General features: G+C 45.4%; 2 protein-coding genes and 1 pseudogene across 3 annotated transcripts; all 3 read right to left on the reverse strand.

Annotated features, from left to right (window-relative positions):
* Window positions 1–379: 379 nt before the first annotated feature.
* Window positions 380–4,684, reverse strand: LOC311428931 (uncharacterized protein). Its single transcript, XM_084540140.1, has 4 exons — window positions 2,663–4,684; window positions 2,454–2,480; window positions 1,968–2,030; window positions 380–1,566 (listed from the first exon to the last, which is right to left on the reverse strand). The coding sequence occupies exons 1-4, from the start codon at window positions 2,870–2,872 to the stop codon at window positions 1,555–1,557; spliced, it is 312 nt and encodes a 103-aa protein (XP_084396266.1). The 5' UTR covers window positions 2,873–4,684; the 3' UTR covers window positions 380–1,554.
* On the reverse strand, window positions 4,153–7,824 carry LOC311428932 (zinc finger CCCH domain-containing protein 11A-like; the record flags this gene model as incomplete). Its single annotated transcript, XM_084540141.1, has 4 exons — window positions 7,453–7,824; window positions 7,153–7,229; window positions 6,251–6,443; window positions 4,153–4,298 (listed from the first exon to the last, which is right to left on the reverse strand). Exons 1-4 carry the CDS (start codon window positions 7,778–7,780, stop codon window positions 4,153–4,155), a joined length of 744 nt encoding a protein of 247 aa, XP_084396267.1. The 5' UTR covers window positions 7,781–7,824.
* Window positions 7,825–9,326: 1,502 nt separating this feature from the next.
* LOC311428930 (zinc finger CCCH domain-containing protein 11A-like) lies at window positions 9,327–16,008 on the reverse strand (annotated as a pseudogene). The gene is made up of 8 exons: window positions 14,052–16,008; window positions 13,490–13,667; window positions 13,170–13,289; window positions 12,267–12,390; window positions 11,634–11,836; window positions 10,881–11,000; window positions 10,295–10,375; window positions 9,327–10,000 (listed from the first exon to the last, which is right to left on the reverse strand). The product of its transcript is annotated as a zinc finger CCCH domain-containing protein 11A-like (transcript).
* Between the last annotated feature and the right edge of the window lie 1,311 nt (window positions 16,009–17,319).

A 17,319-nucleotide genomic window follows, 5' to 3' on the forward strand; every position in this document is an offset into this window, starting at 1 on the left:
CCAATGCTCCAGGATCTGCTGCAGCTGCAGCAGCCGCGCTGGTACAACCCACATCTTTGCCAAATCTTTTCAATAATTGTGCTTTACCTCGGCAATGTTGAGGTCACTCCTCTTCCTCCTCCAGCTGAGCAAGCAGCTCGCTGGCTCTGCCACACCGCAGGTGCGGAAGCGAAAGCTGGGAACACAGGAGTCAAACTCTCAGTGCTCACAAAGCCACCAGGGCAGAGGGCTGACACAGAGGCACCCCGGATCCGCTCTCCCTCCCCGCTGCGAGGCTCGCAGCAGCCCCAACCCGAAGCACACACAATGCTTCGCATGGTGATGTCACCGCTGATTCTGAGTCCCCACGTGAGGATCTGCTTCACCACTCTCAACGTTGGTGTTGGTTTTTGATTTTTGTTTTTTTTTTTTTTTTTTTCTTTTAAACATTCTCAGCTTATGGGAAACCATCAGGTAAACCACAGATCGCTAGGGAAGAAGGCCCACACGAGGGAAGTCCGTGCTTTTCTTCCAGGCAGTGGCACGTGCTTTAACACGCCGCGTTCGACAAAGCAGCTCTCCCCGTTTTGCTCAGTGGCAACAGGCACGACTGCAACGCACACAGGTGTAGGCAGCACCTGCAGGTCCCAAACCCTTAACCCGTTTTTAGAGAGCACCAATTTTTTAAGTAGTGCTTTTCCCTTAATCCATGACCCCTTCTTTCCTTTATTTCTATCGGGTGGCTCTCCTCCATTTTCCTCCTCAGTGTCTGAGCAGACACTGGGAATCGTTTCCGGAGGAAGGGCACGGCTGAAGCTCCTCCATCTACTCTCCGAGAAAAGAGAGTATGTTAAAGAATACATCTTTCCTTTCTTTTCCCTTTTTTAAATACAATTTCTGAAATCAACGCTGCGGCCTGGCAGCAAATACCTACGGGACTAAAGGTGATTCCTCATCCTCACTGTAACGTTGTAGTTAACCTCCCAACGAACCCATCTCCCCAGGAAGCGGCCATTTGAGATGGGAAGGGGCAGAGCAAGAGGAAGCTCTCCTTAGCCTAGCTCTTCCCCCAACATCACCTCGCCACCCAGCACCAAATTCAATTCACCTGCTCCGCCCGATCACTCGAACGGGCGTCCGACGCTGGCACACGCCGCAGCGGTGGTTCTGACGTGCCTTAAATCACCTCTCCGCAGAATATCTCGGGTCTGTACGCTCAAATAACGCAGTATTTGAGAAATAACGCCCAGAGCTCACACTCTGAGTGCAGCCCAACAGCACCGAAGCACCGGTAGGCTAAACATTCCAAACCTGGCAACAAGGCTGACCCAAGCAACAGCACGGAACCCTTCTGCACCTTCAGCGTGGACATCAGCGTAAGGAAACACAGACCTCCTCGATCCAAATTTTAAGCGAGAAACGCAAAAGGTCACCCAACCGGCTTGTTTTCAGCAAGCTAAAGGAGAAATTAAGGCGACAACCGGGTGCATCCAGAGTTAGTCAGATCCTGAAGGCAGTTCCTTGGGGGAACGGAGGAGCAACGCGCCAGATGAGGGCTGCCTTACAGCGCACCCCTTAGAGGCACTGCTACGGAAGGAAGGCAGAAGGTTGGAACTCGAAAGAACTCGCAAGGCGCCCGTTAAGGGGGAAATCTTTCATTTATTTCTCAGCAGAACCTCCCCTCTCCCTCCCCCCTCGCCCCCCCCATGAAGGCAGACCGGGGACTCTTTGCTTCCTTAGGGAGAGGGCAGGGACGGGGCAGGGTGGTGGGACAGATGGCCAGAGGTTCGGATGGACGGACAGACAGCCGGACAGAGGGCCCAGCAAGGCCTGACGAAGGGCTCAGGAGCGGGAGGGAAGGGCAGGGCGAGGGGAAAGGCAGAGAAGTACAAATCTCTTTTTCCTTGTGATAACTTTTCTTGACCAAAAAACACGACTGTGAATGAGGCAAAATGAAAGATGTAACATGGGGACGTGCGGATACTCACGATGATGCAGCCTTCTATCCGCATGTTCACCTGCTCATAGAGCCACACCTGGATCCTCGACCTCTGCAGAACGAAGGAGGAGAGTAAGTCGGGCCACAAACACTGAGCACTTTTGTTCTCTCATGTGTTCAGAAATACCTGCTAGCCACAGCCACGACAGCTCCCAAACGCTCCGAGGAGCAACTCTCAGGGGCAGTTCCAATGTGCAATCTGACATTTGAGCGTTATACCATCGGGTGAATACTACACGTTTGGTGAAGAACACGTTTCCAGTCACAAGGGAACACCCCTGCACGCCCGGCTACACGAGGGGGAAATGCCGGGCTCCTTGTGCCCACCAGCACACCGCACAGCTCTCCATCCCCCACAAACCCGTCCCGGGACACAGCCAGGAGCCGAAAACTCACCGAGGGGAATCCCCAGACCCTCCCCACTCCCCCCACACTCCCCAAATCCCCATCCCCGCCCCCTCCCCGCGGTACTCACGTTCTGCAGGTAGCGGAAGATGAGGTTCTGGGGCGCTGCGTTAAGGGCTCAGCACGGGGACGACAGTTCCGGGCTCGGGACAAGGCCCCAAACCCCACAGCGAGGCCTCAGGGCCCCGCGACAAGGCCTCAAGGCCCGGGCCGAGCCCCCTGAGGTCCGAGCCGCCCCCCACCCACCTCCCCGGCACCCCCCAGCCGCAGGAAGGATACGATGGGCTGCACCATCACCTTCTGCACCTTCTGGCCCTGCCCGCGGTACGCCATGGCTGCTGCCGCCTCGCCGCTCCCGCTCCCAGCACCGCAGCCAGAAGAGGCGAAGGCTGATGGTAGAACAGGGCTTCTTGGGGTGAAGGGAAAGCGAGGGCAGGTGGGCGCAGTCTCTGAGCTCTCCTCCTCCTGATTTGGCTTTTTCTCCCCCATTTCTGAGCCGCCAGAAGTCCCCGTGAAGTCCTTCGGCACGATGAAGGCCTGCGTGAGCTCCAGCAGCAGTTTCGTCGGCGGAGGTTTTCCCTGGTGGGGCCGGGGCGTCACAGCACACACACACACACACACACACACAGAGACGCGTGGTTTTGTCCAAACATTAAGTATTTACAACAAATTCGACAAGCGCTTTTCCTCTGCCAGCAGCAAATGCCTGAGGGCCCCCACAGCTTCACAAATCATAGCGGGAAGTGCCTACCGTGCCGCGAAAAGTTCGGAAAATAATTCAAAATTGATCTGCTAGGGGAAAAAAAACGATGGCTGGTGGCAGGGTACACAATACACCCGAATCTCAGCTCTGTCCTCCGCAGGGTCAGTGCCCACGCCCAAGTGCGATGCTGATGGCACCCGAACATTTGCTGTAGCAGGCAGCAGAGCCAGCAGCTCAGGGGAGCAAGTTTTAAAACCAAGAGGCACTTAAACAACCCTTCATCGACCCTGTGACTGCGGCAGAGTCCCGACTGCTCGCCCCGGAGTCCTCACACAGGCAAAAAGCACCAACCAAAGCCTGGGGGAACTTTGGTATAGCACAAGAGAAGGGAGTGGGGGTAGTGGAGCCGCATGGCAGAGCTGCTGCTTTTCACCATTTGATCCTCCCTGATAATTGAAAGGAAGGCTGGGTGGGCTGACCCCCACCCCCATTCCTGGCAGCAAGTTTGGTCCACAACACACTGGAACAACGATTCTGCTCCCTCCCACCCCTACAGCTTCATCATCTGACACGGGTACAGTCAAAACAATGGCATACACGAGTAAAAGTCAAGAGTTGACATAGTAACTCCAGGATTTGGCTATCAACTGTCCGAGAAATCAGAACACCGAAGCTTCACAATGTGCCCAACATCGAGTTGTGCCAAGGGCGGAGGAAGGAAGAAGCTTTACATTTAAGCCTTCAGAGCATCGCTCCATCAGAAGATCGATTTGCAGCCACCATGGCGTGCCAATGGAGATCTTTCTGTGCCAAAAGAAGTGCTTTGTCCTCTCGATATCGAAGGTAACCACCTATAGTTACAGAATGGATGCACAAGACCTTAACTCTGACCAGCAGGGAAATTTAGGACAACTGAGGGCAGATCCTGCCAATTTCTACCACTTCGGACTGTGCTTTAAGTCTCATTGCAAAGCCTCAGTTAGAAAAAGGATCACCTCGGGGTATCCAACAAGAAGAACAGTTTTAATTTTTTTTTTTTTTTAATTATACCCTAGGACTACGCAGTTCAACTGTCAATCATCTCGGAGAGTTCAAGGAGGAGGTCATCCTCGTCCTTCCCTGGGTCTAAGTCGATTTCGGCTTCCAGTCTGCCTCCTGAGATTTCCCAAAGTAGCTTCTCAAAATCTTCATCCGCAGATAAGGGCACGTTCCCTGTGGAACTCAGCCAGCGTGTCCGTGCCTCTTCTGGCTGGGAAGAAGCTGAGGTCGAGGTCTCGAGATCCATCTCCATCTGCTCCTCAAATCTTTCCGGGCTTCCAAGACGCACTTCAGGTCTTGGGAGAGCAAGAAAGAACAATCAGGATATGCCATTTCTTAACGGGAAATCCTTTTCCTGCAAACCGGCTCTTAAAACTGTAGGCAAGCCCTCCTATGCTTCAATCTTACACAGGGATTGTTATCAATCAACCCAGGGCTACATTTAGAGCCCGATGTGTTACCAGGTACATTTTTCAGTCTGGGGGTTTATCTGTGAAGCCAGGGCACCTGGAGTTGAGGTGGCATTCTTGAGGACCAAAAGGCAGAGGACACTACTCATCATCTATCACCTCACGAGGAAGTAGAACTTCACCTCATCCTCGTTCAGGTATTCAGACAACCCGAGAAGTCACCGGAAAGCTGTGCTGACTTGCAGCATTTCAAGAAAGCCTAATTAAGCAATCCTGCTAGCTGCTAGAAAGTGGTTTCAGGTGACTTATTCCTTTGATGGATTTTGGCTTCAATTATCTCAGAACCCTCATTTTTTCCCACATGTGACAGAACTTATGTTTCCCTGGGGATATACACTGATTAAGAAAAAGAACAAGTTGGGGTTGTCACCTGTTTTGGGGATTTTCTTCAAGTCTGATGGCTGGGACGTGCTCCGGCACGTCTGAAACACCCTAGAAAGCAGCAAAACAGTATTTATGACACATGGGTAAAAGATTCCTTAATAGCTTTTTCCTCCACACTGCTTCTCCTCTGGCATTGCGGAGCCGTGGCCAAAATACAAAACCAAGGTGCTCCTGAAGAAAGTTCACATTCACCTGGAGGTTACTCACGATCTGGTGTCTTTTAAGAACATGGCATTAATGGACAAAATCCCCCACACCAGAGAAATCACAGCATCAGAGTACCGGTTAAAGAGTGCCATTCATCTCATAAATACAGAAGGGTTCTACAAGCATCCTGGAGACAGCTACTGGATTTCTAAGGAAACAGAAGGCCTGCAGAACGTTTGAGTTTTCCACCTTTTCAAACAGAGGAGGGTAGAAATTTAACAAGGGATCCATCGCTGCATTAGCCCCTGGCCTTACTATGGCTGCTTTTCTGGCTGGAGGTCCCATCATGTCAGCATCAAAGGCAGTCTGTAGTTCCACAGCTGCTATGGCAGACGGGTAACTCCCAGGTGCCTTACGTTTCAGTGCCTTCTTCTTGGGGAAAGTGACTTTCCCACGCGAAGGCTTCGCAGATGTCATAAAGTTGGCTAGAGTAAAAGGAAGAGAGAACTGATACAGTCTTGCTCTGCCTCAGGAAAAATCCAGGTTCTCTTAATCATTTCCACAGTCCTTCTACACACTTAAATGCATTTGGCCAGCACAATTACACCGCCATTGCCTGGATTCTCAGGAATCTTTTCCACATAGTAAACTCTGTCTACCAACAAGCCATACAAAGGAACAAAGAAACCGAAGAGCTACAGTAAATAATAATCCAGGACAAGGGAAACCTCAGACACATAGCAATCCTAAGTGCAAGCTAGGTTCACAAATATAGACAGCTTTTATATTTAAAGTCCCGCTCCCGCTAGGAAAGGAAAAAGCAGCAGTTATAGTAGGACAAGAGTGTATGCAACTCTTGTACCAGCTTCCTCTCCCTTGCAGTGATGTCCCACAGTTAAGTTGTTCTACAAAGTCCACATTTGTAGTGGCATTTTCTAGTCTCCCGTTCCTTACCTAACATCTGGCTGGCAGTAAAAGAAACAAACTAAGAAAAAGAAAGCACACCCTTCGCTTCGTAGCACTGCGTGGCAAAATGCACCCAGCCAGAGTTACAGCATGAGAATTGTCATCTTCTGTCTGTATTTCAGAAGACAACCTAAGTAACTCTTAACCTTCAACACTTACTTTTAGCTTCCTGGCCCTGAAATTGAGCTGCCACTTTCCCTGCTGGTTCAGTATTAAAGAAGCCAGCAGTAGATTTGACAGCAGCTTCCTCCTGCCGAAGCTTCTCTTGTTGTTCTCTCTGTTGCCACTTCTCCCACCGTCTCTCTTCAAAGCTCTTCTCTGGACATTTACGAGTTCCACTCTGCTGAGTGGGCTAGAAGGAAAGAAAAGTAGTGCATGAGTAGGACAAAAAAAATAAATAAAATCCGTGGAGATTTCGTTAAGAAAATCTGATCAGCAATCCCTCCAAAATGGTCTTGATGTGGAACAGCATATTAATCTCGTTCAGGTTACTGTTGGTTTTTTTGTTTGTTTGTTTGTTTGTTTGTTTTCCCATAAAATTCTGCCTGTAACAAGAGCCATGCTTTACTATGGACGCAGTCTCACATATCTGCAATATCCACTACGGCAAGCTTCTTTAAACAGCTAGGGTGTTCTGCTGTACATCTATTTATCACATTCTTTTTAAGCAGCAGAAAGTCATACAAGTTCCCCTATACAGTATCCACTGACAGATTGATTTCCTTGAACACAGAACTCTGGCCTTCTGTATTAAATCCTTCATGTCTGACAGATCAAGTCAGTAAGAACAAAAAGAATTCCCTCCACGTTAACTGTGTAGATTTCAGCTGGTGCTAACAGGGTTTCTTTCTTGCTGTGGTATAAACAGACTGATTCCAAGTTTGAGGATTACAGAGTTGTCTGGAAATGCTGCTGGCGATAGGATTTAGACTGCACTGCAGCTCCTACCAGCTGCTGAAGGGTAAGAACACACTCAAGAGGGTGGCACACGGTGAGTAACAAAACTTGTCAGAATTATCAGAAATTGTACGAATGTATGTGTGTCTTCACAGAGGACTCACCTGTACATCAGGTCCAGAGGAAAGTTTAGGAAAAGGCCGGTTCAATTCCACTGCCTTCTTTTCTTCTTTTTCAGGTGCTTTAAAAAAAGACAAAAAAAAGTGTTGTCAACGGCAGAAATAAAGAAAGCTGGGTACTTGTTTCCTTTGTGCATTTATTTCCTTGTGTCCCATGAGAGAGAGAGAGAAAGGCTACAATGTGCAAGCCATTCAGCATTTATCCATGAAGCAGATCCTGAGCAAACTGAACTTGCTCAATATGGGAAGCACCTCACTGGGGCAGGCATTAAAGCATCTTATTACCTGTTAGTTTTGTGCTCCATAAAGATTTCTGCTCTGCTGGGGCAGGTCTGGGTTGTGCTGAGGGAGCTGGCACATCTCCTTCACTCTGCTGCATCCGCAGAGCTTTCTCACGCTTTATTTCTTCCAAGGTTTTAACACGCACTTCTCCTTCTGGCTTGACTTTTCCTGCCGGCTCCTTCGCCTGCCCTTTGCTGGGCCCGGACAGAGCGAGCTGCTTCTTGGACTCACCCTGAATTTTGCTCTTGCTATGGCATTCTCCTGCTTTTTTCTTCTCTTCTACCAAGCGATTATTCTTTTTTTCAGACAAGGCTTCAGAGAAAGTTTGCATGCGACCTGCACGAGCAGCTCTTGCCCCTGCGCTGGAATCTTCAGTTTTACTGTGCCCTTCAGCCTCGGCTTTGGCTTGAGGTTCGCGTCTCTGAAGAGCTTTCTCACGACGGATTTCCTCCAGTGTTTTCACATGGATCTCTCCCATCGGCTTAGCAGCCTTCCCTGTCATCATCAAGAAATGAGGAGAAGCACCAACATTTAAAGAGAGTCCAGCAATATTTTAAGTCTCCAAAATTTGTCAGAGCACTAAGGAAAACTCATCTTGAGCGTTCCCAATAATGCATCTTAGAACAATATCCTTAGAACAACATTCTCCTCCTCCTCTGAGCCACTTGTATTTTGAAGACCAGCCCTATCCAGAGAGAACTGCTACACAGAAATGCTGCTTTACTTTATTACTTTTTCAGACTGCATTTCAAATTCCTGCTCCTGGCAGTGGTTCTATTCTAATTGTACGTAACGGTTCACAGAAGCAGCTAAAAACCTCGACAAGGCACAAGTAGAAAATAAACACACACCTAGAGCCAGAGTTCTGATAGTGGCTGTCAGAAGAGCTTCAGCACTCAACCAAGAGGCGTCAGTTCTTTGTTTTCGTTTAAATTAGTTTGTAGGGATGTATGAAAGCAGTCCAAGTTCGTGGAAAGGAAGGAGGAGAAAGCATATTTAAGATCTAGCTGTTACCTCTCTCAGTACTGGTCTGTTTAGGAGGTAATCCCAGCCTGTCCTTCAGAGACTTGGGAACTCGAACTGCAAAACAGAAAAAGAACGAATTAGGGAGGCTGCATAATGTCAACTTCAGGTTCACATTTCAAAACAAGACAGGAAAGGTAACTTTGAATCCCAGTGATTACGACCTCAGCCAACATGCAAAAAGAAACATCACTGGAAAAGGACAAACAGAAAGACTAAATACGAAACCCAGGAATCCAATCCAGATGCCCGTTTAGTACCTGTCTCTCTCTTGGGTGCTTTGTCAGCATTTCCCGGAGCCTCTACCTTCTTCCCCAGCCTTTCAGCAAGGCTGCGCTTCACTGGAAGGCTGCCTACATCATCTTCAGAGAAAACAAGGAATATTGTAAGAACTTTTCTTTGCAGGAAGGTTTGAGAACAGTCAACAATAAGCTTCTCTTTTTCAAGCATATTTTCATAGAATTGCCTTTCAGCTGCTAAATGATTTTTTTTTTTTTTTTCCATTTCTGCCGTCAACACAGATCTCCACTGCAATGTATTTTCCCTTCATACATCACAAATACTCTTTAATGCAGTCATATATAGAAGGCAGCACCTACGTAACAGCTCGTAAAAAGTTCTCACCCGCGGAGGCTTTCCGTTTTCCTTGTCTATCAGCAAGATCTACTCGAACCACAGGTTCCTCCCCTAAAACAAAAGGGAATTTTTTTTTCTATTTCACAGAAACCAGTAGCCAACAGAAATATTATCCTGTTAGCCCATGTCCAAAAAACCCTAGTCAGACACTGTTTTGACAGCTAGACCACACAAACTCATATTTTAACTATAATTAACATGGAAAAAAAATATTAATAGTCTCAGTGCTTGCTTCAAATTCCAGCTGAGATAGTAGAGAGTGAATCTGAGTCTGCTTGACACCTATACTTTGTGCAGAACAAAGCTGCATAAGCAAGCAGAATATTCTTAGGTGCAAATGCTGAGAAATATTCCTTTCTAAGGTGAATGTCTACGAGTAAAAGTACTTCCACACTTTTTTCCCTTTAAAAGGCATTTGCACAGCTCTAAACAATTTATACACAAACTCCTGTCATACTGTGTCCACACCTGCCACTGTACGCCTCTTTAATGCTTCAGAAATTGCTTCTTATATAGCACTGGCTTCTACAGCTCGCTCTTCTCGTTACTCTTCTGTTTTTCAGTTACCCCCCTATTGGCATACTGACACTTTTTTTTTTCTCCTGCCACTGCACTTAACCTGAGCACCAAATCTTTCCAGTACAACCAGGGACTTTAAGCATAAAAGCACGTTTTGAACAGAAGGCAGCACCAGAAGGCTAACATGGGTGAATTGTTTTAATTATTGCTTAACCCTCCAGTTTAGGAGTAATGAAATCAAAACAAAAGCATTCATTATTACCTTTCTTGGAAGACACTGTCACAGTTCTCACCACTGTCCGGACATTTTCCTCTTCTGGAGCAGGAAAAATCATAGAATCAACGGGACGAAGAGAAGATCTTGAAGAACCTTCTGTTCAGAGCAACCAAAACATAAGGAAGTTTACCCAACATAAAAAACTATCACAAAGAACAAAAAACTTTAAATGATTTGTTACTGTCAAAAATACAGCAAGCAGAGCATGTAAAGAAGAGAGGTGACTAATTTGCCTCTGGTTGCCCTTTGGACTCCCATTTAGAATACCAGCTGGCTGAGAATCAGGTTGCTTTATGCCCCCAGCTAAAAATGGAAGTCTGTCCCTCAAGCAGCTCCCAGTCACCATCACCTGCCGTGAACAGGATAAGAAAGTAGGCAATATTAACTCACCACCGTGTCTCTTATTTTTTTCCTTCATCTTCTGCCATTTGATTTCCTCAAGTGTTTTTATTCCAAAATTCAGATTGCCCTCTGAAAACAGGAAACAGTTCATGAGACAGGCTTAGAGGCACTCACTGAGGACCACAGGTCCTCAGGCTTCTTAGCGCTCAGGAACTTTCTGAAGTATTTCGAATAAAGCCTGTCAACACTCCTCACAAGTGAAAGAGCCATAGAACCAATGGCATTTTGCCCCTCCTTTCATCCTTCAGGGTTCAAAATGTAGTTTTAATTTTAATCCATTTACACAATATTAGATCCCTCTATCGTTAGATATGGCTTATCAGCAGTGGTTGCAAGGCTGCACGTGCAGCCATTTAAACTCCATGCTGTGGCCCTGTTTTGTTCTCCAAAAGTAAAGAAAAGGAGTTCACCTTTCTGACCCAATGGGCACATGATGGTATTAATGGCAGAAATGAGATCATGGAAATAACCGACTCCATTCAGCACCCCTACATTTTGTTGTGTTTTTACACCACGCTGCTTTTGACTTAACTGTCAAGTTCTTCTGATTTATCGTACTAAGGTGCTGGCATACCTTGTTTAGTAGTAATAGAACTGCCTTTCCGAGTGGAAATCACCCGTAACCCATTTTTGCCTTCCGCAGCTGGATGCTGGACGGGCGTTTTAGTTTCTTCTCCTTCCTCAGAAAGTTGGTCTGAAGGGGAAAAATCGATTCAGTTATGCATAGACCAGGTTGGTCATGATTACGTAGCTCATGCAGTGACACTTCAGCCCATGGTTCATATAAAAAACTTTGTTGCTGTTTTGTTTTGTTTGTTTGTTTGTTTGTTTGTTTGTTTTTAAACAGCTACACTGACCTGATGAACTCCTAAGTAGAATACACTAGGACAAAACATCTAGGACTCTAGATTCTCTCTGCAGCTTTAACTACTACACAACACATTGCTCTTCAGACAGAAAAAAGAAATTTCCTTCCTAGTTTCACATAGAACTTTACACAAAAGACCAGCTAAAGCCAGGAGTGGTTCTAAGCTTTCCTCCAACGTTTCAGCTTCTGTCCACTGACTGCCAGACAAAGCCACCAGTGACCTGGCCAGACTGCCTGCCCTATCGCTAGTCAGACCTCAGGTCATCTGTGATTTATACACTCATTTACAGCACAGATTCCTTCCAAGAACCAAAGATTTAACACATTCATTTACAGCACAAATTCCTTCAAGAACCAAAGATTTAACACATTCATTTACAGCACAAATTCCTTCAAGAAACAAAGATTTACACAATCATTTACAGCACAAATTCCTTCCAAGAACCAAAACATGCTCACCATCATCATCTTCATCATCATCTGCAGCATTGATTACAACTGGAGGGTGTGTAGGGCTTGGGACATTTTCAGAGTTTTCCACTTTCGTCACCCCCTTAGCTGTGGAGAGGGATTTGACTGGACAGAAAGTTTGTTTTGCTGCAGTGACATCTGAGCCACTTTCAGATCATCGTCCGCGCACTCAGGCGGACTTGGCAGTGTAGCTAGAGGAAGAGGAGGATCATCGGTAATATGGCAGTTTAAAACTTTGACCACAATGCAAAGAGATGGTAGCAAAGGCAGATAACCCGCACAGACAACGAATTCAGCATCTCCTTTTGCCCATCCCATCACTGCTTACACCGTGAACAATGATTTCCCTTCCAACAACAACACATCTCCCTACCACCCAGCAAAAGCGGAAACAACAGGAAGCAAACTGCAAGGCAAACATCACACAAAGCAAAGAGAAGCTGAGCACGAAAGCAGAAAACAAACACCAGCAGTACACTCGGTGCAGTACACCTATGACTGCAGACCTTTTCCTGCCCTCACAAATGAACAGTTACCTGACGCCCCCTACAGGATTGGCACCCACTAAGTAATACTCAAAATTAATTCTTCAGCGCTTAAAGAAAAAGGACCTAAACTCACTCTTGCTTGGTGGTAAGAATTGTCCATCGATGTAACGTCCCTTTGCATGATGAAAAGCACAGTTGGCTTTCTGACAGCCTCCCGGCTGGTTCTCCCAGTAGCAAGGAATCTCACTGCGCTTTTTCTGAAGACAGAAAGAAAGAAAAGCTCGTGATAACATGCACCTGAGGCTTGCAAAGAGATGCACAGCTCCAGATCGTGACAGCTGTCACAACACAGTGCTGAAACAGCATTCCAAAGGTCAGTTTCTCAGTTAAGTGTAGTATTTCTGGGCATATTCACAAAGTTTGCATAAGCTGTAACCACTATGCACATTTAGTTTGGTCATCACTCAGTTTGAGAAGACAGGCACTCTCAGACATCACTTGAGGGTGGCTTAAACTAATACACCTAGGATTATACTAGGATTATTCAGAGGGAAAAAGAACATCTGAAATTGCCTAGGTTAACCCTGTCTAGAACTACTTCTTGGAGACTTAGTTCTGCTGCACCTTTAACTTTCCCCACTTCCTACCCCAGGCAGCTACAACAGCGTTATCTGAAGGACTGTGGGTCAGAAGACACCTGATAGTTCATTATCAAGCCTGCTCCCATGAGGATAGAACAGCCTGTTTATTACCCCCCTGCTCCAGCACGTTTTAGCAGTCTATTTAACAGCTATTCTGCATCTCTTGAGAAAACTGTCAGCATCTAATAAAAAAAAATAAACAAATATCTTGCTAAGACATACCTAAGGCATTGATTTTATTTCCCTCTGCTTCCTCCCACCCCCTCTCTTGGTAACAGAAACCAGTATGATTTTGAAGCAAACAAATCTATCCTGCAAAAGCGCAATCAGTACACCTACGGCACTGAAAAATGCTTTTGTGGATTTATTTTGAGAACACATTGTTAGGCACTCACGTCAATTTCCATGTGTCTGAATCGGCAGACATTCCTGAAACAACGACCCTCCTGCCACAGCTTGCAGACCGTCTCATTGCCCAGAGCAGCTTCGCAGTGGCGGTAGGCACATTTGTCTCCCTGGAACCAAAAGGAAACCAACAAGGAAAATAGAGTACAGCCTCAAAAATGGCCATGCTGCTGCCTAATGGTGCTACAACTGAATTCACAATCTATCTGGTTCTCAAGTTAACCAAAGACCAGTGTGCTTCCTCCTCCTAATCTACTCCTTCCTGAAAAAAGGGGAAAAAAAAAGCAAAGCAAAGGAAAGCCAGCCATACCTTGCTACAGGTAGAATAGAAATAGAAGTAGCAATCGTCTCCTTGTTTAGACATGCCGACGAGTTCTGCTAACAAGCTCGGGTTCTCTCCACAGGGACTTCCTCTGCTCTTGGAGAGAGCTGTCTTCACCCTTGCTTGGGCTGAAAGTCTTCTACTGGCTTGTGATCAGTGAAATCTTCTTTTTAAAAGTAACCCGAAAGAAAGTAACAAGTGAAAAATAATGAGGAACAAACGTTTTTCCAGCTTTCTTCAGTTAATCAAATCAAGTTATCAGTCTCTCAAAGAGAGCAAAGCCTTGAAACCAGCTGTTACATGAACTAACTAAATATTAAAGTTCTGTAAAGCTGCCAGGAGCTTTGTCAGCAAGCGTTCTCTTCCACATCCTCAATAATATGACTTGGAGCACATCTGGAAGCCTGAAAACGGAGTCACTCCTTAAAAAACCACCTGATGATACATGCAAGTCAATAATCAACTATGGCTACAAATAACTTCTCTAGAACACAGTAAGGACGCATTAAACAGCACGTTCCAGGCCCTGTGGGTCTTCGATTTCACCTACCTGGACAACCTCAGCAAAGTTATCGATCTTCAAAGGCTTCCAGTTAACTGCTCCTGTAGGCCGAACCAAGACTGAATCCGTGAATTAATAATAAAGGGGTAGGAAGAATTTTCCTCCTCACTTTGCCAAGGGAACCTCTCATCCACAATTCAAACATAGGATGCGCTTTTAAACAGCTTATAACTAAGAGAGGAAGCAAGTCCATTTGAATGCTCTCTCAGACTGGATGCAGCCACGGTTAGTTAGCTCTTCAAAAAAATAAAAAACAAAAACCAAAACAAAACAAAAACAAAAAAAAAACCAGCGCATTTAGAGATGAACTCGTGATTCAAAGTGGCTGCAAAAATGAGGCTCCATCTTCCACAGCCGGACAATTTAACTTTTTTTTTTTTTTTTAATTTAAAATTCAGCATGTTCCAATCTCTGGTCTTCAAGATTTCTTCACCTATTAAGAAAACACAAAAACCTTTCCCCGTCTTTATTACCTGTACAGCAAAAAACATACCAGTGCATCTAAATCCACTGATGTGCATACGCATACACACATCTGTGTTTATACACACACGAGGAGGGAGTGAGAGAAAGTTAGCGAGAGCGACAGTGAAAATCAGAATTTTTGCCTTTTCGACACAGAGAGCGCGTAAAAATTCTCTCATTTTGAGGGAACTAGAAAAAAATGGAGGCTCTGCAAAAGATTTTGATGAGTATGCCTTCGAGGCCGATGCTTTGTAACATGAGGGATCTGGGGGCCAGCACACAAATATGCATACGGATGTACATGCATACAGGATAAACATATCTATACACACAAGCGTGCACAGTAGATGTTGTATGATCTCCATATCGAGAACAACTCGTAGCCCTGATCAGACATGTAGAGTTGCAATCAATTAACAGCAGCAAGACAGCAGATCAAGGGTACAGCAAGCTTTGAGAGGCAGGGGAATGCTCACTTTGCCAGTGGCACGGCTGCATGATACCAAGGATTTTGAATTACTTTGATTTTTTGGAAGCAATTTGGTTTTTCTTTCTGCGCTGTAGCTGTGGTGGTTTTACCGTGCTGGGCAGCTAAACCCCACAACCGCTCTCTCACTCCCCCTCCTTTAGATGAGGAGGGGGAGAAGTAAAGCAAAGAACAACTCACGGGTTGAGATAAGGATAATTTAATTAAAGGGAAAAAAATATAATAATTAAATAAAGACTACCATGAACTAAACAATTTAACTAAGGGGAAATAAAAAGGGAAAGGGGAAAGGGGAGGGGAAAAGGAAAAATAAAAAGAAGGGAGGAAAACAAACAAACAAAATAAATGAAGGCTATATGGAAGTGCAGAGGAAAGAAATTACTCTCTACTTCCCACAAATGAGCCATGATTGACCACGTCCTTGAAGCAAGGCCTCAACGCACGCAGCCGGTGTTCGAGAGGAGGACCGACGTTTTCCCAACGAGAGCCCACCCCTCCCCTCTTCTTCCTGTTTCCACCTTTTATTGCTGAGTGGGACATCACATGGTATGGAATATCCCTTTGATTGGTTTAGGTCAGCTGCCCTAGTGATGTTTCTCTCCTCACCTTTTTGCCCACCCCCTAGGAGGGTTAGAGAAAGGCCCAATGCTGTGCCACTGCTGCTCAGCAGTACACACAACACTGGGGTGATAACACTGCTGTTCCAGCTACAAGTACAGAGTACGGCACTGTATGGGCTGCTGCAGGGAAAGTAAACATTCCAGCCAGACCCAGTACAGTAGCAAATACCACAGGTTTGCCATCACGTGCTGTTCCCTAATCCATATATCCATCATCAGCCATTGCTGCAGGATCATGAAAGGTTAGAGAAGACGACTTAGGTCCAATTTAACAGCCAATGAGTTTTCGATGAGCAGAGCTGCAACAGATTTTATTTCGCCACAAGCATTTTTTTTTCTTTTTTTCTGATATGAAGTCAGAAATTTTGATTTTTTTTTTTTTTAAAGACACTAAATATCACAAAACCTGCAACCAGACCAGATAAAGTTCAATTCAGAGTGATTCTGAATCCTTTCATTAAAACGCTGCACATTTCTGTGCAAATTATTTCTGACTCTTCTGGACAAAAGTGGATGAAATAGTTCTTACAAATTAATAATAAAAGGTTGGAAGCTTTTACTCACACAAACACTAGTGAATTTTCCAGGAAATATTGTTTTGGCAGGGAATTTTCCCAAATCTAAAATAAAGAGAGGAAAAGTTGGGTTCTCATATTAGTTACTGCTTTTGACTGCTGGACAAAGGGAATAAAAACAGTAGTTAAGTGCAAGGTTTCCTTCTCTTCTTTAGTATGGGTAGGAATCGTCACTTCGGACCTTTAGCACCTTCAGAAACACACCCAGTGCCATGCAGGTTCCTCTGCAGCTACTTCTAACAATTACTGGTGCTCCTTAGCATGGAAGTTTGACTCAAAACACTCTCCAGATTTAGCTCTTTTGACTGCCCAAGGAGCTCATCATTTTGCTTGTTGCCTTCCATTTTCCTGAACACACCGGGAACGCTGTTCAGAATCTGAATGGATCTGGTCTAAGGAATGGGAAGAAAGCAAAACCAACGATACCTTGCAGTATTCCAAATTCCAAAAAAGCAGTCTCATTTTAAAAAGGACCTCAAAAGCTTTTTTTTTTTTTAAACTGACATCTGCCAACATAGCAATCCAAGCGCTAAACCAACTGAAGTTGCCCCTGAAAGCCTGAATAAAAATGAGTAACTCTGGTGCACTCAGCAGGTCTGTAATAGAAGTTGGTAAGGGTTTTAGATTTCTTTTTTTTTTGCTCCAGGGTGCTGGTAAAATTTTTGCATTAAGAGATTTTGAACCTTTTGTACCAAAGAATTAGAGATGCGCTACAGTGCCAGTAGCTGGGGGTCTGGAAATACACACCAACAAGTGTCATAAGCTTTGCCTTTGCTGAAGGAAGATGAATAGTACAAAGAAAATCTGTCTAGTTTGTTTTACAGGCTTGTCTTTCTCAGTACGGAACAAACTGACCTCCCTGGTCTAACTTTGCAGTGCCTATTCTGCCTTTGTCCTGCAGAGAACAGCAAGAAAGGAACAAATCTATTTTTGCACCCCAAAAACGCATTAGAGGAGGATTATCACACCCACCTAAGGGTACTTCCTTGTTTGTTTATAAAGCACAAAGCATTTCTCTTGGACAGTCTCTGTTGCTGGCCTCTTTTGTGCCTTCCATTTATAATAAAGATATTAAGATGCTTACCCCTTGCTTGTTTTTTTTTTTATTT

The sequence above is a fragment of the Aythya ferina genome (assembly GCF_964211825.1).
Source record: "Aythya ferina genome assembly, contig: HAP1_SCAFFOLD_195, whole genome shotgun sequence".
Classification (NCBI taxonomy): domain Eukaryota; kingdom Metazoa; phylum Chordata; class Aves; order Anseriformes; family Anatidae; genus Aythya; species Aythya ferina.

Excerpts from the sequence above, each read along its gene's own strand:
- LOC311428931 (XM_084540140.1), bottom strand. The coding sequence starts at position 2,872 with ATGGGGGAGAAAAAGCCAAATCAGGAGGAGGAGAGCTCAGAGACTGCG. Across the intron at positions 2,481-2,662 it reads AGGTGATGGTGCAGCCCATC|AACCTCATCTTCCGCTACCT; the intron begins GTATCCTTCCTG and ends GCAGCGCCCCAG. Across the intron at positions 2,031-2,453 it reads TCTTCCGCTACCTGCAGAAC|AGGTCGAGGATCCAGGTGTG; the intron begins GTGAGTACCGCG and ends TTCGTTCTGCAG.